General features: G+C 41.1%; 1 protein-coding gene across 6 annotated transcripts in view; it reads right to left on the bottom strand.

Annotated features, from left to right (window-relative positions):
• NPAS3 (neuronal PAS domain protein 3) overlaps positions 1–21,322 on the bottom strand; it is an 813,063-nt gene extending 791,741 nt beyond the window's left edge. For 5 of the 6 annotated variants that reach the window (XM_081830629.1, XM_081830627.1, XM_081830628.1 and 2 more), the window contains exon 1: positions 16,868–17,311. In XM_081830629.1, coding sequence (XP_081686755.1) covers positions 16,868–16,917 — 50 coding nt within the window. In that variant the 5' untranslated portion in view covers positions 16,918–17,311. Of the gene's footprint in view, positions 1–16,867; positions 17,312–21,251 lie in introns of those variants that run through there. The other variant, XM_081830630.1, reaches the window with a different exon arrangement.
• Between the last annotated feature and the right edge of the window lie 693 nt (positions 21,323–22,015).

Genomic DNA, 22,015 nt, shown 5'->3' on the forward strand with positions numbered 1-22,015 from the left:
ATTTGGTAGTATCATTTGGTGGTAAAGAAACTATCAGTGGTATATTTGGTTCTAATTAAAATTTCTTGGTTCCTTGGTTAATGGAGAGTTGTGACACATCTTAAAATCATTCTCTGTAGAGTTATAGAGTTATAGTTTTACTATAATCTTCAGGTAATCCAGACCAAACAATGTAAATAATTCAGCTTTGAAATTTTAGAATACACTAGAAATTTCTAAGCATTGGTAAAATATTCATAAATGTAAAATACTTAATTTTCCCTATTAATTTCTTTTTTAGATCAGAGATCATGAGGTATGCAAAGTATAGTTGTAGGTTTTTGACAGATATGGGGACTACCTGGGATGAAATGTAAATATGAAGTAGACATAATTAGAACTGGCATTCATTCCTTCATTCATTAACTCTGTTCCAGAGTTTCACCCCTGGGTGAAACCCCTGGGCATGCACAATGGGGGACAATGATTTCTTCCCTTTCAAAGAGGTCACAATCTATGTGTAGAAAGACAAATACCCAAGAAACTATAATTTATTTCTTCACCATCCATCATTTTGGTTAATGGTCCTTTATACTGGTTATGGATATTTAGAATTTTAACAATAGATTCTGATGATGAATCTGCTGCTGTCAACAGAAAGACGATTTCTATATTCCATTGTCACTCTCTCAAGAGCATCTTCCGGTTTGATATTTTAGCATGATCTTCAGATATTTTATTGACATTTATGTAAACATCTCCATTGCAGAGAAGGAGTATAGAATGTATCCAACAGAGAATATTTGGGCCAAAGTGGTCTTGTGAGCTATTAGATCATGTTTTGGTCATTAAATTATAATATCATGGTACTGTTAAATCCTATGGGATAAAAATGAGGCTAAAAGACTGGAAAATGGGACAGCAAAGTGCCAAGTCACTGGGCATTGATTGGAGGTGACCTTCTAATTTATAAGTGGATCAGAATTGACCAGAAACCACCGTCATTTTAACCAAACCTTTTAAGCATGCTATATCAACCAATTACGGTATATACAAAAGTGCAATGCTATGCAAAAGATAGGGATACATTATGACCCACGCCACCATAACTCACAACATGTAAATCTATTCACAACTGAATGGTATAAAAACTATGCAGGAAATAGAAGTAGAGATTTTAACTTGCTAAATAAGATCATAATCTCCTTATAACAATCTCCAATGTACTACTTTACCACAAAACTAGGTATGACCTGTAAACCTTTGGTTGATTTGTTTATGTTGTCATTATAATCACTAGCTTTACAGAGATGGTCACTACAAAATCAGAAGATAAGGTGATGATTTAGTATAATGTGGGGGTGCAAAAAGATTCAATACCTACAGGTCCATGGCAGGTATTAAAAGGCAATGTGTAAGAAGGGACCTATAGCATCAGCTGGGCCCATATGGGGTAAGGACTCGGGGACAGCTAAGGGAAAAACATTATGAGGCAGGAAGGTGATGTGGGAAAATGGAAAAGCCCCAGAAGAAAGAAGAAAAATAGAAAACAATTCTTCAAGAGTCAGAAGGAAGCTGGTATGATCAAAGAATGTCATCTCTATCATGTAGTAAGTCAAAAGACTGAGGCTTGAGTCCAGTTCCAAATCCTTACTGTGACCTTAACTATACAGTGGAGATATTGACAGAACCTATCTTACTGAGCTATGGAGAAACCTAAATGATATAATGCAAAGACACAAACTGAACTATCAACAAGTTAAAATTTATGGATAGGGCGCCTGGGTGGCTCAGTTGGTTAAGCGACTGCCTTCGGCTCAGGTCATGATCTTGGAGTCCCTGGATCGAGTCCCGCATCAGGCTCCCTGCTTGTCAGGGAGTCTGCTTCTCCCTCTGACTCTCCCCCCTCTCATGTGCTTTCTCTCTCTCATTCTCTCTCTCAAATAAATAAATAAAATCTTTAAAAAAAAAATTTATGGATAAATAGAGCAAACCAGGAAGAGAGCATACTTACAAAACAGGACAAAAATCAACTGTGATAAAATATAAGTCATGGGAATGTTAATATATTAATGTTAAAAGGACCTATCCACTACTGAATCAACTAAACCTATGTAAGATTGATGTACTACATCATATGCCATTTTGGAAAGCTTACATATTTGGAATCTTTGTCATTTTCTCTCAAATAGTTGGCTTCATGTTGCATTAAGCTCAAAGAAACTTGAAACTACAGGACAATTACATCACTACATCCTCTCATCCTTCTAAATAATCACCATAACAATGGTGCAGACTGCTGAGACATAAGTCTCTTGCATTTCTGCACATCTTGTAGGCAAGGCACTAACTACCCTTTGTACCAGACTATCTATTCAAGTTGATTTGTATAAAGGACAGCCTTGGAGAGTAGAGCTGGTGTTTCTCCCTCCAGAGCAAAGGGAAGACATATTTACTGTCCATTCTAAAAAATTCAGGTTCCCTAAGTTCAGCATTCCTCTTGTAACACAACCTATTACATATACAGGTATTACGTGGCCCTCTTTTGTAAGAACTGATGATCAGAGAATTGCCTTAAATTCTGATACACTGGCTGCTGCTAAGGCTGTAATAAACTTTTCTGTCTCCAATCCAAGGATAATGCATCTTCTACCAATATCCATTAAATTGTGGCAGGCTAACTTACTAGTTTGCAAGTAGGGTAAAATCTCAGGCTCTTCACAATTCTCGACACAAATTTTTCAGGGAAAATATACCTCCTTAAGTAACTGATAAAAATATATGAATATGCCATTTCAGGAGACTCTTCGGATCCCCTGAAGCCCATTTACCGACTGCTATAACGTTATTGGACCATGGGTTTAAAAATCCCTGTATAAGTCAGGAGAGGCTATACTCAGAGCCTATCAAAAGTCTGCGTGACCATGTAAGGAAGAGATGCTGCCAGCAAATGAGTAACAGCAAAATACGGCTAGATGGTAATGTGTGTCCTTGGAACAGGACTCAGTAAGTGAGCCTGACTACAGAAGAAGCAGGACAGGGACTGGCTCTTTGAAGTCTCTTGTGGTTTGGTTCAACCCAACTCTAAACACTTGATGCGGATTCCTTTCTACAAAGACCTCTACGGCCATCTATAAATTCCACATTTAAATCCTACTTCGGCACTGAGCAGACACTTCAAACCTTAGTGTCACAACATTCCACCCAATTCTCAATTTCTTTACTTGGTGGTAGCTCTTCACCACAGTGAGAGACTTTTAACTAGATTTTTTTTAAAACGTTACCAATGAAAATATGTACAGCACATGTGTTTAACCCAGTTCATGATATCTGCCCATTTTCATACTCAATCATGTGAGAAAACTAATGTATCATTTCTAAAACACTGTCACCAGAAGATAGAAAATTGTCAGAAGAGGTATTTCAAAGTGTTGACTAAGGTATCTCTTGGGAAGGGGTATATATGTGTGATGTGGAGAGACAGGCAAGGGCACACGGAAGATTCTCCATGTTCTAATAAATTGAAATTTTGGTATTATTGCCTCCTTTTAAAAAAATGAAAACAGCTTCATTCCTAAATGTAAATTGTTCTAATCAGATTGATCTGCTAACACTTAGCCAACATTAGCTCTGAGAAAGTACAATCTTGATGCATGAAGACGGACAGACAGGAGTTACAGAAGAGTGTATACCAGGCTATGCTTTCTTTGTTAATTTTCCTGGGTGTTTTCCTAAGAGAAAAATGGAAAATTATCTTGTGAGGAACAGAGTGTTTTTAGGAAAAAATATTTTTATCAGTGGTGTTAAATTATCACTAAGTATAAAATAGGTTTAGGGGATAAAATGCTCTTAAATCTACAGATAATATATAAAATATAGGCATTATACATAGAGAAGTTAGGCAAAAAGGTTAATTATCTCAGAAGAATATACCTGCAGTATCTATTAATGTCACTAATTAGAAACTTTCAAAGGAAATAATAAATGACTAAATGATATATGTATTTAAAAGTCTTTAATTTATTAGAAGAAATCTTATCCAATCATAAATATTTAAATCTGTCTATACTACAAACACCAAATCAGTTCACCTTTATAAGTAAGAGAGAAGAATTAGAAGAAAGCTCCCTGCCTGGGTGGCTCAGTCTGTTAAGTTATGCATCTGCCTTCAGCTCAGGTCACGATCCTAGGGTCCTGGGATCCAGCCCCACATGGGCTCCCTGCTCTGCTCAGAGTCTGCTTCTCCCTCTGCCCGTCCCCCTGCTCGTGCTCATGCTGTCTCTCTTGCTCTCTCTCAAATAAATAAAATCTTTAAAAAAGTTTAAAGAAAAAAGAAAAACAAGGTTAGAAAGAAAGAAATAATTGTTGTCGTTTGGGCAAATAACTCACTACAGAAATTTATTTCTTTATAAATGTTTTAGGAATACACAAAATTTTCAGAGATTAGTTATTCCCCTAAGTGCTCGCCTGTCCATCAAACATTACATTGTTAGCTTCCTTCTTTGTGGTATATCATCTGGTTTTCAAATATTTCCAGAGTTGTTCTACCGTCTCAATTGAATTTAACCAACAAATGTATTTATCGCTAAACACTTTGTGTTTTCCTTTAGTGCTACCTTGAGTCATGTGCATAATATGTCACTTTAAAATATAATTTAATATAGCCTATAGCTTCCACTGCAATGTCTCTCTGGACATTCTTGCAATAAAAAGTTTCCGTTCAAAGATGTTTTTGTGGAAGAAAAATATTTCAATATCCAATATTTTATTGATTGAAACCTGCATGACAAGCATTGCATTTGATCTAAAAACCGTAATAGTTTCATAAATAAGGAATATTTTTAAGTACTAACACCACTGGGGGGGGGAGAAAACCATAGACCTCAACTCATTATTTTGTATCATATATCCAAATAATTCAAATCATGTAGTCACAGATTTTCGTAGCTGGAAGGAAATGTTAGCAACTGAATAGACTAAGAAACTAAGGCTCTAAACGGTTAAAGGACCTGTGTAGAGAACACCTTCCTTTAAAGATAATGAAACCAGTGACCAGGATTTAGGCCATTACCTGTTGTTCTACTAGCACCCAACCAGCAAGTGGCCGATGGTACTTCATAATGTGCTGCCCTGACAATCTCGATCTCCATGGGCCCTGTGTTAAGTATATATCTATTACCAAGGAAAGGAATTCTCCTTGCTTTCTGCCTGCCATTTGTTGTAGACCAAAGTCCATACCCTTTGGTACAGCTGTACTTCAGAGCTCTCTACTGATTTACACTCTAAGGTATTTTAGTAGCAGTCTAATATCCTGTTCCAGGGAGGTTACAGTATTACTATTACAGTTAATTCTTACAATATACAAAACCACATTAGCTGGAGGATGGTGTTACTATCATAAAAAAGGCTATGCCCCAATCATTTGTTTAAGTTTCTATGCAGCTACACCAATATTGTGCAGAAACAGGCCTTGGGAAACTCTTAATTTCTGAAGACAAATAAAAAGATGTGCAACAGTTCTTTGCTTTTGGTAAAAATGTTCTAGCTTGTTAGTGGTTGTTTGTGTCAAATCCGAAATGACTGCCAAAAGACACATCTAACTTTTTACAGCTATCAGCTTCCCCACATGAATGGGAAGGAACCCATTTTATTTTTTAAATGATTCTGATCTTCTTGCCCTAAAAACAAAAAAATAACATATAAGATTAAACCCTATGTATGAAACCATGTACAAAAGGAGTATAGGTTGTGGGGAAATATGCCATCATAATGTCTTCTGCTATCTGTGTTGCTAACTATAACTCTTGCATATATAATTCCATTATACTTTTATAATTCAGGGTTTTGAAAATGCTTTTGAACCATTAATATATTTTCCTGGTTAAAATTCTTTGAGATGTTCTTAACAAGAGTCTTAGATAATGAATTTGGGCAAACTCTGGAACAGTCTTTACAGTATTATCATTCTCATTAATTTTCAGAACTACCCACTGTGTTGAGATGATTGTCATGGGCCTAAGACTTCAATTTGGCTAAATATTTTTGCATATATTTCAACATATAAGTAACTAACAGATGTTTAAATGTTAAGTTCATATGGAAGAAATAGTTAAATGTGTTTACTCTAATCTCATGATTTCTTTGCAACACTAATTCTTATTTGACTATTTCTTTATGTATTTCACAATTTCCTCTATGCTTTGGTCTACAATGGGCCAATAATTCCAAAATCTCTTCAAAGATAACAAAACAATCCTTTAAAACATTCTGGAATTTAAGCCATTTATGCATGTATAATATTTAACATATGTAGCATCACTAGTTTTTTGAGAGAAAACATTAAATAGTAACTCAAAAATTATTTTTATAAAATATGCAGAGTTCATATAAAGCCTAGGACTGTACTTTTTTTTTTCAGTTCTTTTATTTTTACAGAAAGAGAGTTTTTCATTTATATTCTTATTTGGCTTTAGCAACCTGATATAGGAGACTGCCCTAACCTGCCAGAAAAAGATGGGTAGGAAACTAAAAACAATATTACTTTTAAGAGAGGTAATGCAGCACATAGTTCCATACTTTCATCCGGTTTATTATTTTTTTTCTTTGCCTTTTTGGTTATCTCCGAAGACTGCTTCTGTTCCCATTGTTTCATCCTTCAGCATTCACATATCAGAGCAATAAGTATTTCATTACTGGTTTATCTGTCCAGAGGCTTGAGAAGCGGTAACAATTAACCCTCCCTTCACAGTGATTGATACAGGCTTTGCTTTCAATTTGTTCCACTACACAGATCATGAAATTCTGAATGCAATCATCCTCATTGACCTACACTTTCAAACACACGGCTACAATGAGACGAAAGTAATTATTAAAAGGAACACTGGACTACTGAGATCTGAAACAAAGTCTTTAAAAAAATCTGTTAGATGACCTTCTGGTGAAATTGGCAAATTTTGATGTTAAGGAAAATGATAGCTTTGTGTCCCTGTCTGGAAATATTCAATGCAAGCTGATCAATGTATATTACGGTGATTGCACGGACTACAGTATATACTCAGGAAATGAAGAAAGCCATTTTAGAACTGTTACAAACAAGAGTTAAACTGTTAACATTATAGCTTAATCTAAATTTTTTTTTCAAGGAAATTAAACTTCCTGATTTGTGTAAAAAGAACAAACAGAGACTACAGCAAAGAATGAAGGTTGGAAAAGCAATAGCTTCACTTTATAAGAAGAGTTGCCTACCTGAGTCCTACATCTACCCTCTCCCCCTCCCTTTAGATGAAGATTCACAGTAAGAAATGAATACATTTTTCACAAAGTCTGAAAAATAGCTTCAAATAAATATTAATCTACTGCAATCGATATATGCGAGGGATGGAGAGGGGCTAGCAGGACAGTGGTGACTACAGAACTATATTAAAACAAGGGTTGCAGTTAAAGAAAATCAGGGCGGAAAGCAAGGCAGCAGGCCTGAGGCTCTAATCACAGAACAGAGTGATGGAGATGAACCAATACTGCATGGATTAGCAATGAATTATTTTGAACCGTAATCATATGCCTGCACAGAAGAGAGGCAAAAACTAGCCATTACTCATAAACTGATCTGCTGATTTCTTCGGGGGGGGGGAGGGAATGAGAATAAATTCATATGCTAAACTAATTCAGAATAATGAAAACCTAAAGATGTGGTTACACTTCAAGTAACATTCTATTTTTAATGTCTGCCACCTACCACATAATATAGAGTGTTTAGAATATAAACTGTAAAGTGCTTGGATTTGAGTAGGTTTAAACCAACCATTTCTTCTAAGATTAGGATGGGATATAGCCACTCTACTCTCTCCCTATTCTTCCTTGGCCAGTAAAACTGTTTCTGGGCAACTTTAACATGCCCAAATGTAAAATTTTTGAGTATTTGGTTATAAAGAAGCAACAGCAATCAAGAAATTAATTTCCTTTGGATCACCTAAAAAAAAATCATACCAAATGAAGACTCAATTGTTAGAATTAATTTTGTTAGGAAGAAAAAAAAAATCAAAACTGCTGGTAGCAAGAGATTCCTGAGATTCTTATGAACAGACTGTTTAAATGAAGAGCACTTTAATCAGTAGAGGAATCCTCACGTTTCTAATGTCTTGCTGTGCATTCTGCAGGTTATAGGAGCAGCTGGTAGAGGTCATATATCTTTTGTGAGCATCCCAAAAAGGCTCACTGCCAGACTGTTAAATTATGAATAAGCAATGAACAAAAGAATGCAGATACGGTGGTGACAAGATAATCCAAGCAAATTTATCTATGACAAATTTCACAGGATTAACAAATTACATTTACACAGAACAATAAAAATGTGTAAAAAAAATGATGAGCCTACTTTTCCTTACAGCATTAGGAAAACAAAAAAGTCACCAATTCACTGCATATATGTAAATTTAACTCGATCTAAAGTAAGACATTTATAATATGTTCAAGATATCTTTGTAACATTTTTGCATTTTAGGTAGATGTAATACAAGCATGGTAGATCTGATTTATATTTTATATATAAGTTATGTTGTAAACAGTATACATGTAGGTTTTACATACAAATCATGCAGGGTATACAGAATCTTGTGCAATAAAAAAAATCATTCCATTCATATATGAATAGAATATATATGTTTTTCAGAAATAAATTCTGAGGAATAAATTCTTTGTATAGGAAAAATACTCCCTCAATCAGTGCAATACATATAGTTACTAAAATACCCTTGTCCTTTGATGTCTCCATTTTCTAGGACCAGTGAGACAGGTTCTGCAAACAGTTTCAATCATTCCATCTGCCCCTACCAAAATACCACACTCTTTCTGTGTAAAGTGTTCCTGAATGAAGTTTAGAACTAGTATCCTTTGCCATGGTGTTACCATGGTGGAAAGGAAAATTTGAAGATTGGAGGGAAAGAGGGTGCCAATTTGAACTATATTCACATAAAGATGACCCTTAATCCAGTATTACATTTTTCTTTATAAAATTCTTCTTGTAAATCTTACAAATGAAAAAGCCCCTGTCTATCAGAAGTAATGGGATATAACTGAAATGACCTATGATTTCATAAAGTGGTCTTAAAATGCTATGTGGCACTACTTTCAAAAATATGTGATAAAGATTTAAGCTTTAATGTTATATATAACCTAGGTACCCAAGTCAGAGCCCTTTAATTCTGCATTAGCATACTGATGATAATAAAATACTGTAATCAGAAGTAATTTCTTTTAAGATGATCTGAATGCTATTTTAAATTTTGTAGCTTATTTTTCACTTATACTTCCTATTGACTGCTGCTTTTTATCTTCAATATTTTAGCAAAACATCTCTCTAAATGAGCCCTTTCCAACGTTTTATAAGGCAACCTATTCTTTATGTAAACAAGAGATTTTCTGAATGTAAAAGTAAATATTTTATTAAAATACACAAGCAAAATACTCAGTTCTTTCAAGCACAAATACTTAAGCACTGCTTATCTAGTCCTTTCAAGGTCTGGAATTCCTACTATACCTTTTTTTTTTTTTTTAAGCTATGTGGTTGACACTATTACATCCAAAAACATAAAGATAAATGTGGCATGCCTGTCTACTACCTCAAATCTAGCAGACATTCTACAATGAGCAGTCATGGTGTCAGATGTTACAAAGTTTCCCAAAGTACAGCTTTTGTCAAAAAACTGTTACATGCCAGACCAACCCCTAGGATTCCTGGCCTTAGATAAATTAAAATGTTACCAAAGACTCTCCCTTCCTGAAGACTCCAGAAGTGTCTTGTGTGCCCACAAGGGAAGAGGGACTAAATAATGAGAACTTATCATTTATGTATTTATTGTGGTCCATTTTTAACAAGTTTTTAATTAAATGAGTTAATTAATATATGTAAAGCCTTTAGACTAGTACCTGGCACATAGTGCCGTATAAATGCTTGCTGTCATTATTATAATGCCAGATAATTTGGCAGGAGGCCAACTTGTATGAGTCCTTATATATTTCAAAAGACAATATCCAGAAATACACTTAAGTACCAAAGTGTGTTATTCGGAAAGTCTGTGAGGCTGTTTCCACCCACTCAGTGGCAAAACTATCACAAAAAAAGAATGTCTCAACTGTAATCTTTAGACAAACTGTGGCGCACTCTGAGGCATGGATAACAGGAGTGGAGGAGGTCCTGGAGTACTTCATGGTCTATGACCAAAGAGGTGTGTGTATGCAGCAAACCGATTCTTTTTTTTTTTTTTTTAAGAGAGACAGAGAGAGCACAAGCAGGGTGAGAGGGAGAGGGAGAGGGAGAAGCAGACTTCCCACTGAGCTGGGAGCCTGACGTGGTGCTCGATCCTAGGACCCTGGATCATGACATGAGCCGAAGGCAGATGCTTAACCATCTGAGCCACCCAGGCGCCCTGCAAACCGATTCTTCTAAAACCATTCTGTAACAAATCTTCCCCGAAGTACACATAGCTGTGGAGCTCGCCCACAAAACCATGGGAATGTGAAAGAGTAGAGGGAAAGTCATTTAAACATGAATTCTTCTTCTGACTTTATGAACATTGCATTTCTGAAGTTCTCCAAACATCTGACAAACGACCAAGAAGCAGAGACCTAGGTCACTATCCGTAGTGCTCGGGGTCTTCCTGCCACAAGAGCTCTCTGGCATCAGTGCAGAAATCCCTGGCTCCACAAAGTCCAAAAACAGAACACCTGCACACTGCTGTTAAAGGTACATTCCTACAAAGAAGAAGGTAGCAGGAGGGGAAGAATGAAAGGGGGGAAATCGGAGAGGTAGACAAACTATAAGAGATGATGGACTCTGAAAAACAAACCGAGGGTTCTAGAGGGGAGGGGGGTGGGAGGATGGGGTAGCTGGTGATGGGTATTGAGGAGGGCACGTTCTGCATGGAGCACTGGGTGTTATGCACAAACAATGAATCATGGAACACTTCATTTAAAACTAATGATGTAATGTATGGGGATTAACATAAGAATAAAAAAATTTAAAAAAAACAAAAAATAAAAATAATTTAAAAATTTAAAAAAATTTTAAAAAAAGGTACATTCCTACAGAGACAAACCCAAATTCAGTCCCTAACTCTACTACCTTCCTTGGGATGATTAGCATCTCTTTTCTTGATCAAAAGTGGGGATATCAGCACTGGCCTCCCAGGGCAGGGGGGAGCCATTGAGAAAACTACTGTGAGGTCTTTAATACAGGGCTCGAAACACGGCAGGACCCAATAACCATTGATTATTATCATGTGTGATCTATTTTTAGTTTTTGAATCCCACCAGAGATTGTTTCTAAAAATCGTCTATAATTCCACTTACATTTATGTGGCATCGTTTCGTTCTTTCCTCTAAGAACCTCTAATCAGTTTACAGTCATAAGTTATAATATTTTACAACCTGGATACCTACACTCCCCCTCCCCCCCAACACTAAACTAACAGAAGTCCAAAGAGATAGAGAGCCTTATTTATATTTCTATGAATTCTGCACTTCCTCCTCTTGCAGAAAAGGGCGTTTTCTGACTCTCTATAATATTTTGCCTGTCTAGTGTAAGAACAAGTCTATGACCAGAGCAACTGCTCTTACAGAGTATTCTGAACTACCATCTCTGGCACAAGTCATGATTGTCCGTAGTAGAGGTTCAATAAATAAGGCTGAGTGAGTGAACCAATCAATAATTATACTCGAAGGCCATGAGCACTTTGGGCCATAGTAATATGTGATTTTCATCTTGTGTCTCATGATTTTATACACAAGACCACAAATATTCCAATTAATTTACCAAAACATTATGCTCTAGAAATGTATACAGACAACAACTTCAACTGCTGTTTAATCTTGTCACTACCCTAGTCATTTCAGATACAGTAGTAATCACTTTACTCTTACTAAGCTATGTCCTGCTTATGCACTGTAGTATTACTAATATTACTACAAATTATTCTAACTATGTAAGGTTCTATCAAACTTAATAATGCAAACATCCTATTCACACTAATGGGGCCCAGAGCAGTAAAAATACCATTCAGTTACAGTTGGTTTATTACACTGCCCAATGAGGAAAAAAGCGGGGGGGGGGGCACTATTTACTGTGAAAATACTAACATCATTAAACGCAAAGCAATGTAACTGAATTTTTACATAAGTTCTAGAAGTAAAGATTTAAATATTAGTACGGATCATAGTACAGATTTAAATATTTCAAGTTTCATATATTCCATTATGTGCAACTTTGGTAGCATTTAAATTTTAAAATTAATATTTAATCAACTAATCAACTAAATTTTCAACATACCAACTCTAACTTTCAGCCTTATCTAGTGTAAACGATTAGGGAATGTCTGTAAAACACCTGATGTTAGAATCTTAGCCTATGCAATGCAAAATTTTTAAAAAATTTAACTCAAATGATGAAATGTTACCCGGTAGAAAGAATGGCCATGTAAACATAATAGGAAGGGCCAGTTCTCCTCTCATGTGCTCTTAATTTTCTTTAAATTTAGCGAGCAGCATTCTGCAGAGGAAAAAGGATTACAGGAATGCAGGAAAAATAAGAAAAGAGAAATAGAGTATCTAAGGTTTACATTGGGGTCATTATTAATAGTAAAGCACTTAAGAAAGTTCATAGGGAAAAACATTACCAGGAGAGATTTAGAAATATTTGTGACATATCCCCCACAAATATCTCACAAAATACAAAGCTCTACAGCTTTAAAAATAACTAAATGAAAGCTACACTGCCTAAATCCTCCCCCAACAGTGCTGCTTTACAAAAGCACATATCTATACATCTTGTCATAGAAAACCTCACCACAGAGCAGGAGATCCTGGACATCAGGGCCCATTTCAAACAGACACAATTTTCACATGCCCCTGGATTCCATCCAGACTAAAATCTGGGACACAGTAAAAGTACTGAGGGGTTCATGGAAACTCCAGCATTCCCATAAAATAGCTCTATTGTAGGTAGGGGCAACCATTGCGTAGAATTTCAGGGGAAAATCAAACTTCATATCACTAAAACTACCAAACCGATCCAATGCGTAGATTATATTTAAATCACAATGCAATTCTTATCAATTCATTTCACATCACTTTTAGTCAAGTAAAAGTCATATTTTTAAGAATATGCAAAGATACAGGGACCAAAACTACTCATAATACCACTAGTAACTTTTTTTTTTTTTTTTAACCAAAAGTATCAAGTAATGCTGATGTCAAGTTTGCTTCTTGTAACAAATCAAATCTAGTAACTGGCACACTGCAGATTTGGAGTAGTTATTTGTCTCTCAATTCATAAACCAGAGATTGAGAATATGGAAAGATGTTGTAATGTGGGAGGGTCCTACATAATAAAGGTCATTATAACTCCTGGCTCCAGAGCTATACGATCTAATATCCTCTCTGGTGCTTCTATGATATGCCCATGCATTACAGTTCTTGTTGACAGTCTGTTGCCTTGGAAATATTTCATTATTTCAGTTTTTCCATTTGTAGACCCTTGGCCTTGTGATACGAAGGCCATCCTATTTCATATTTTCGATTATCATTTAAGCAATCTTGTGGAGCTATTTATATATAAGAAAGTGTTAGACAACGCATATCATCATTTATCACTGTGTTTAAGCTTACAATGTATAAAGAAATACCTCCAAAAAATATTCTCCACCACCACCTTCACTTTTAAACCAAAACCCTGTACTATGGGAATATGCTTTGCAAACCAGCATGGGCACATCACATGCTTGACACTTCTATCTGTCTAATTTTCTTGGTTATACATCCACATAGTGGAAAAACTCTGTGGTAGTGCTACATAATTTGCAGCCTACTGGAGTTTAAAAAAAATCAAGCAAGTTTAAATACACAAGGTTTTCAACTTGTTCTCTCAGGCTCTCTCTATGTGTAAGAGTCAGAGAAATTTAAGCAGTACTAAATAGTAACCAAAGACATCAGTAGGAAAAAGCTTCTTTTTTTCCAAAATTTACTCTGTAAACATTATTAGAAGGAAATAACTTTTGTACTGTACTACTAAACTCAGGTCAGATATTTTATAAATTAACAAGACCACTGAAAAAATATCTCTTTTTCTTTATAAGTTTGTGATTACTGGTGTATTTGAAAAGCAGTAGAGAGTAGTGTCCATATATGCCTTTATGAAATCAATGATTCAGAAACCATTTTGTAAATAAATGGGAGGGTATCACCTAAAGCATGTCCACAGAAAGCCATCTTTTATAAACATATTTGTGTTCAACTGTTACAGAGAAATACTACTACTAACCAACAAGTCGCAGGCACAAAATTCACATAACGGTGAAATTACTTACTTGAAGCAAGTAACTATGACAAACAACCCCCCCCTGAACAAACCATCTGACTTTCCATTTCTCATTCCAAAACCAAATCAACTAACATGTGTCATGTTTACCCTTAAAGTGTTAAGAGCATTTAAAGCCCTAATAACAAAGTGAACCCTCGGGACATAAACCAACTGTTTGGGTAACGGGCCAAGTTTGTGGTTTATTCCTGTGTGAAACATTTAGTTGATAACTCCTTCTTTCCCGTATATCGCTCCTTGGGGCCCCCTACCTCGTTATTACTCCTCCCTCTCCCTACAGGTTAAACCTTCTCAGATCCAACCTTTAAAATGACAGCATCCGAGCTGAACAAGAAGATGCTATTAAAGGGCATTAAATTAAATACAGTATATCCTCCTACAACTTCAATCAGAATTTCAGACCAAGTGTTATTTAGTTCAGCTCTCAAGTGAAGCAGAATAACAAATCGTGCACTTTGATTTACCTTCTTCGAATGCCAAATGGAGACAGGTGATAAAGAACGCGCTCAGGCACAGGCTATGAAGTTTCCTCTAGAAATTAATTCTATCTTCAAGATTCCTATCTCAGAAAGATTCCCAAAATGGCACACAAATAGGCCTCTGCTAGAGAGATTACTGGGGCCATCCCAGTAAATACATTTACTACCAACAGAACTGGGGAAAGAGGACGGGTGGAAGGGAGGAAGGAAATCAATTATAAACTTCTGATCTGAAAAGGTATTCATCACCATGTTAAATAAAAAATAATTATTAAAAGATCTGCACAGTGCTCTGAAAAAATTTTTTCTTATCTACAAGAGCAATGTACTTAATATGTGAATTCTTCATAAAACACTGAATATGCCTTTTAGCTAGTATGAGTTGTCAGACAGTTAAGGCTATATACATTCAACATCTTTAAAAATTGGATCATGTGTGATTTACTTTCAGGTATAGGATTTATATAGAAATTATCCAGAGTTTAGAATTCGTCAATTATGCACCTACCTAACAAAATTTTTCCCTTAATCCTGACAATTCTGCTGAAGGAAACAAGCAATAGTGCAACTGAAGCTTTCTAATGAGTAGTTTGTCTTAAATCTGTCTACCCTCTTCTTGATGTAAGCTATAGGTTAAATGCTATGTTGTATCAAAAAATAAAACCTCCCATGTAATAATAATTAAATCTTGCAACTACTATGAACTTCCCTCATCTTTTTTCTCAAGTTCACTTACACCTATGAGGGAAGTTGGGGCGGGGGCATATATCTAAGAGCATTTGTTTTCCTCTTGAAGCAATGGGTAACATTTCATACTTCCTACTGAGCATTTCCTCTTCGGAGACAGAAAAAGATACTTTGCACAAACCAATATGCTATATGCAATTAATGTCATTAACGCTGCCAATTAATAGCAAATAGGATTCCAAACAAAGTAGGCTGGGTGGACAGCAGGAGGGAAAACCACGTGGGACGGGGGGGGGGTGCTTAGTTACTATGCAATCTAACAATGCCATTCACGTAGGACTGTTAAGTATATTTTGAATACAAACTCCCTTTCCCTTTGGCTTTAGTTTAACTAACTTCAAACAGACATGCTCGGCTGAACCCCTTGCCTGGATATGCAATTCTCACCAGGAACTTTTTAAAACACAGATCCCCAAACAGTAACTAACTGGGCATAGACCGTTCCAACTGTTGGCACATTTTGAATCTCGCTGTTTACTCGCTAATTTGGATTTGAGGGTTTTCTTCTTCCTTTTTCTTTTTTTTCTCCGGGGAGCGGGGGAGTGGAAAGGAGGGCAAGATGAGAGCAAAGCAGGGCAAAGCAAGAAACCCACAACTTGCCAAGGCTAAAGGCGCAGCCGGGACGGCGGGGAGGCGGCGGCCGCGCGCCTCTGTCCTCGGGGCCCGGCCTAGCTGCTCCGCGCGGAGACAGCCCCTCCGCGACACATTCCGGGCCTGGCGCGAGCTCCGCTCCCCGCCCCCGGCCTCCTCCTCCTCCTCCTTCTCCTCCTCCTCTCCTCCTCCCCCTTCTCGCCTGCCTTCCCTCCCCCTCCCCAGCCTCATTCCTTCCTAGAGAGCAGCTGCCAAGGGACCTGCGGCGGCCCCGGGGATCCCCCGGCCCCCCACCCTCACTGCTGTTCCTCGTCACACAGCAGCCCCTTCTCTTTTTTGTTTCTCTTTTTCTTTTTCTTTTCTTTCTTTCTTTCTTTCTTTTTTTTTTTTTTTGTCAGCGAGTCACTCCATTCGCCGAGCCGAGGAGGTGCGACTGCTCGGAGAGCCTGGCGCCGCCGCCGCCGCCGCCGCCGCCGCCGCCACCGCCGGAGCCCGCTCGCTGCCGCAGCCGCCGCGGGCGGACAATGCGCGCGGGGACCGCGGGCGAGCGCTGAGCCGCAAGCCCGCAGACGAGGTCCCCGTGGGCTCGCGGCCCAGGAGGCGGACTGCGGAGCGGGCCCCGCCACCTCGGCGGCGGCGGCGGCGGAGGCGGCGGTGGGAGCAGCCGCCCCGGCGGCAGGTTCAATAAACAGAAAAGTGTTACCGTTCTCGCCTGGAAGGATCCTGCTGAAAGCTGGGCTTGGTGGGCGCCATCTTCCTGCTATTTTTTTTCCTCTCTTACTTTTTGCCTCTCTCCCCCCTCCCGGGGTGGGGGGCGTGGGGAGGGCGGGGGGTGTGCGTGTGCGTGGGGTGGCGGGAGTGAGTGCGGGCGTGCGCGGCGCTCAGCGGCGGTCCGGCGGGCGGCGGCCGTGGCCCTGGCCGTGGCGGCGGCGGCGGCGGCGGCGGCGGCCGTGCTGCTGAGGCTGGGAGGCTACGGAAAAGTAGTGGGGCCGGAGCCTCGCCGGCGGCCGACCGTCCCCTCGCGCCGCCGGTGCCTCTCGCCGCAGGTCGCCGCCTCCTCCGCCGCCTGCGCCTTCTCCTCCCCCTGCTCGCCCGGCGCCGCCGCCGTCCATGCGCCGCAGAGCCCCCGCGGCCCGGGCCGCTTCGGCTCCCGAGACAAGCCCAGCGCGGAGACAGGCGACCCGCGGCGGCGGAGGAGGAGGAGGGGGAGGCGGCGGCGGGGGGGAGGCTGCCGCGCGGCCCCGCGGGCAGCCCGGCCCAGGGCCCCGCCGCCTCCGGGTTCTCACCCTCGCGCGCCGCCACACCCCCCACTGTCGCCCCCCACCGCCACCACCCGGAGCTGGCCTGGTGGCAGGTGGGGCACACACCCTCTCGGCGGGGGGCGGCCGGGGCCTAGGCCAGGAGGGGCCGGGAGGGGGAAGACACGCAGGGGGTTCCCAGCTTGACCGCTGTGAAAGTATTTCTGGGCATTTTCCAGCTGCTTTGCTCCAGAGCGCTCTCTCGCACGCAGACACACCCCCCCTTCTCTCTCCCCGTCTCTCTCTCTCTCTCTCTCCCCTGTTTCTCTCTCTCTCTCTCTCTCTCTCTCTGTCTCTCTCTCTCTCTCACTCACTCTCACTCTCTCTCTCGTTGAGGGACTGGGAAGCTCGGCTGCCAGCACAACAACGCCACTCAGTTGCAGTTTCGAACACTTCCCTTCTCAGGAGTATCGCAACCAGGGAGAAAGAGTCAGAGAGGAACTGGGAGGCCACGGGAGCGGCCTCGGACAGGACGCCGTCCCGGGAGCGCCTTCTGAGACAGTGGAAATAAACGCGGGTGGGAGTGCGATGGCCAAGCCAGCGAGCCGCGAGAGCCCTGTGGGCGGGCGCAGCGGCTGCACAGGCACCTTAGGGCTCCGGCGCTCTCACCAACGCTTCCCGAGCTGGAACATCTGCATTATTCACGCGCATACATATCTGCAGACCCCGGGGTTCACAGGTGAATCCCCAGGAGTTTCAACGCAGTTAGGTACGAACGCCTGTCCCCACTTGGCTCCTGGGACCTGGGACCGGAAGACTACGGACTCTGGGATCAAGCTCTGTCGTTTCCCCCATTTTACAGCTCAGCGAGGCCTAGAGAAAGGGCCACTCAATGAAGGGCAAGTGCTGGAATCCCATTACCTGGGTAGACCCTGGTCAGAGCGCCCTCTCCACTAAACCACTCTGCTGGGTGTGGGCAGCTTTTCAGGCAGAGACTTGGGTCAGTCATATGTCAACCAGGAAAGCAGAAAGGACTCCCAACGCATTTCCACTTTGAATAAATGAAAGAGCCACACAGAAAGCATCAGTCCTATGTGAGGCTTTGCATTTTACTTTCAACTTAAGAAAAAAATAGACCTGAAAAGGGGTCCCCTCCGGTCCTACCGTTCCAGTAAAGTGGGGCCGAGAGTTGGAAACTTTGAAAACACAAGTGTTTTTTCGTGGCAGAGGTGTTTAATCTGCGTGATGGTGTTTGAGTTCTCTTTGGAGTACACTCTACAGGTAGAAGATGAGAGTGATTGAAAAATGAACTGAAGTGGAGAGTATTGAATACAAGATATGCATGTGCTGGCAGGGAGGGGGGAAAGTTGCCAGTTGGAAGTTTTGGCTCCAGGACAGCCAGCCTAGGGCGTTTCTGCCCAAAGATGACAAATGAGAGAAGCTGTGTTCTCCCAACAGGCTACTCTTGCTTGAAAAGCACCCAACTCCTGTCACTCCTTCATCAGACTCCCAAAAGCACTTAATGCAAAAAGATATTTCAGTAAAATGATGTGTCACCATTCACTTTAGCAAACATATCCAGGTTTTGAAGTGGAAACTAAGTCTGCCCCTCATAGCCTCTAAAGCCTCACATGCTAGTGGCCTGGTGATGTAGGGCCAGAGGACAGGGGACTCATGACTCAAACCCTCCCTTAAGCATTTGCCCTCAAACCCTCCCTTAAGCATGGCTCACTCTCCAGTCCCCAAATTAACAAAAATTAAAGGCAGTAACAGGTGTCATCATATCTGACTAATGAAACCAAAGAAAGCTCCATTTTTTTCACAGCCGGCACCTTCTCTTCTGTCAGTATGACTGAACATAGAGAGGAAGGAAACAATATATCCCAAAGGCTAAAGTTTAGAGTTGATTATTTTTAAAGCTTTAGTCTTTAGAACCACAGTGGGATTCAGAGACTTGATAAAGTAGCCCAAATTCAAAGATGAAGGTGGAAGGCATCAGTGGAGTTTTCAGCGCTGGAGGGGGAGATATGGAGGATTACCCCTGAAGGCTCCTGACGTATGGGGGAAATTGGCCCTGGGAAGATCTTTGTGGTGAAGGACACCAGCACTCTGAGAGCAAACGTAAAGGCTGAAATTTCAGGACCACCTCTTATGCCCAATTTATATCTTTTGGATTAGTTGGAGGTCTCTGAAATTGTCCACAGGCCATCTGACATTTCTGACCCTTGACTCCCTACTTCACAGACCATACTATTGTAATTATAGCCTGCACTTCCTAGTTAAAGTGACCACCAGATTATATTGTCATTTAAATGTTTTGTAGGTGACAAAAAAAAAAAAAAAAACCTTACCTGAACCATGAAAAGGAAAAAAATCTAATTCTTTTCTAGTCCTTTATGTTTGAAAGATTCCCAGATCTTTTGTATTAAAGGTTCTTGTAATCACTGAAAACAAGACTAAAATAATTTAAATTAAAAAATCTCTTTGACCAGAAATAGCCTGTTTTTGAGTTATTTTCAAGACTCTCTTTTTAAAACTTCCGACAGTACTCAAAGCATATAATGAAGTCTTCTACAGAATATTAGCAGTACTGGGCATCAACTTGGAAAACACTCAGTGTGTTATGCAAAATCTGCTCTGGTCGCTGGGCCATTGGTTAGAAAGCACAAAATATGGCAGTGATAGATTATCTTAACCTTTTCAGTTTAAACACTGTTGGTTCAAATCAAAGGTTCTCAAATCAATGAAGTTTGAAATACAAGGTAAAAATAGGAACTGTTATTTGAATTATGCATTGTGTATTTTTAAGTTAAATGCCATTGGCAAATCTTTCAGATATTTAATCGTGTGCAATCTGGGAAACACAAATATTTAATTTCACACTTTCATGTGTTCTTTTTTCTTCCATCTTCTATAAAACTGAGCCCCACAAATGGGAAGCTTACCTTTCATACTACATTGTCAGTTTTTCTCAGCACATTGTTGTGGATTACATTTTTTTTTATAAAATCTTGGTAGATCACAACTTGTCCTTAAGGAAAAACTTCAGGGTTCTAGGGCTGTTGGTGGTAGTATCCTCCCCCCATTCCTTTCCTAATTGAATCAAAGAATGTCTACCAATTCAATATCACAACTATATTTTATTAAAAATCTATAGATGTTTGGGAGAAATGCAAACAAGTAATACTTCAAAACTTCCTTCTCACCCACCTAGCCTAACTTTGTAAAATTTGCTTCCTAACTCGCATCTCTGAATCTTACGCATTTGCATTATAATGCATTTAAGATGAATACTTAACAGCGCCGAGGAGACTCGGATTTCATGCTGTATTTCCCTGTAGTAACAGGTGACATGATAACACTATTATGTAGAAATGCAAGTCTACAGCTACACGTGAAAATCGTTCCTATTCTGTTTGGAAACAAATGATTAATCAGCCTCCAGTGATCAATCGCCCCCCCCCCCCAAGCTGCCCGTCAGCTCGGGTTCGCAACCGGCAGAGGCAGGGAGAAAATTCCGCGGAAGGGGACGGGGATCCCAAACTTTGCAAAAGCACCTTGTGCTGTGTCTAAGACTTCGCAGCAACTCCTAGGCTACGCGGGGCTGGGGTTCTGGATTTGGGGCCAGGCGGAGGGCAAAGGATGATTTCACTTCGCCAGTACACTGGAGTGCCTTTCAATCCGAATTGTGAATTTTTTTTTCTTTCTCATCTGTAGAACGAGGAGCCAGCAAAGTGAGCCCTGACGATGTGCATGTGTGTTGTAACGCATAAAACAGGAGGCAAAGTGAGTCCCACCCCAGCACCCCAGGGCGGGGGGCACTATCCCAGCCCAGGCGGGACTACTCACCGCTGCTGGTAGGAGGTGATGCCCTGGACGTTCTGCGGGGTGCCGTTGGCCGCGGCGCCGGCCCTCCCCATGCCCGCGCCGGCCGGCACCCCCGCGGCCGCCCCGCCGGCCGCCGCGGCCGTCACCTGCACGCTGAAATCCGGAAAGATTCGGATCATCGCGGCGGCTTCGGCCCCCGGGCGCGGCGGCTCTGGGCGAGAGCTGGCGGGGGCTCGGGTTTGGGCTCCGGCGGCGGCAGCAGCAGCAGGGCGAGCAGCGGCGGCGGCAGCAGCGGAGCCAGGCACCAGCCTGCAATCCCATTAGTGAGCCGCGGCCACTGTGCGCGGCGGAGAGGCGCTTTGATGTGCGCGCAGCGGGCTGGGGTGGGGGGGCCGCAAGCGCTAGGAGGAGGTGCGGGGGGCGTGCGAGGGACTTGCAAACAGCAAAACGTGTCAGGGTGGGGCCTTTTTTCCCTTTTGGGGGGCGGCGGTGCTCCCCCCTCTTTCCAGGATGTTGCTCTCACTGGCTGCTCCGGCTGCGCGGCGCGAGCCCAGCTGAGAGAAGAAGGGGAGGGGTGGCGGAGGAAGGATGCACCGGGAGGCTTGGCGAGGACTTGGCCGGTGCAAGGGAATGACGGGCAGCGGAGGGTGCCTTTCTTTCCCGCCCCCTCTACACACACACACACACACACACACACACACACACACACACACACCGCGCACTTCCGACCCAAAGTGCAAGACTGAGGCGCGCGCTCTCCCCTCTTTTCTCTAGAGAAATAACCA

The sequence above is a fragment of the Leptonychotes weddellii genome, chromosome 9 (assembly GCF_054177405.1).
Source record: "Leptonychotes weddellii isolate Sample4059 chromosome 9, ASM5417740v2, whole genome shotgun sequence".
NCBI lineage: Eukaryota > Metazoa > Chordata > Mammalia > Carnivora > Phocidae > Leptonychotes > Leptonychotes weddellii.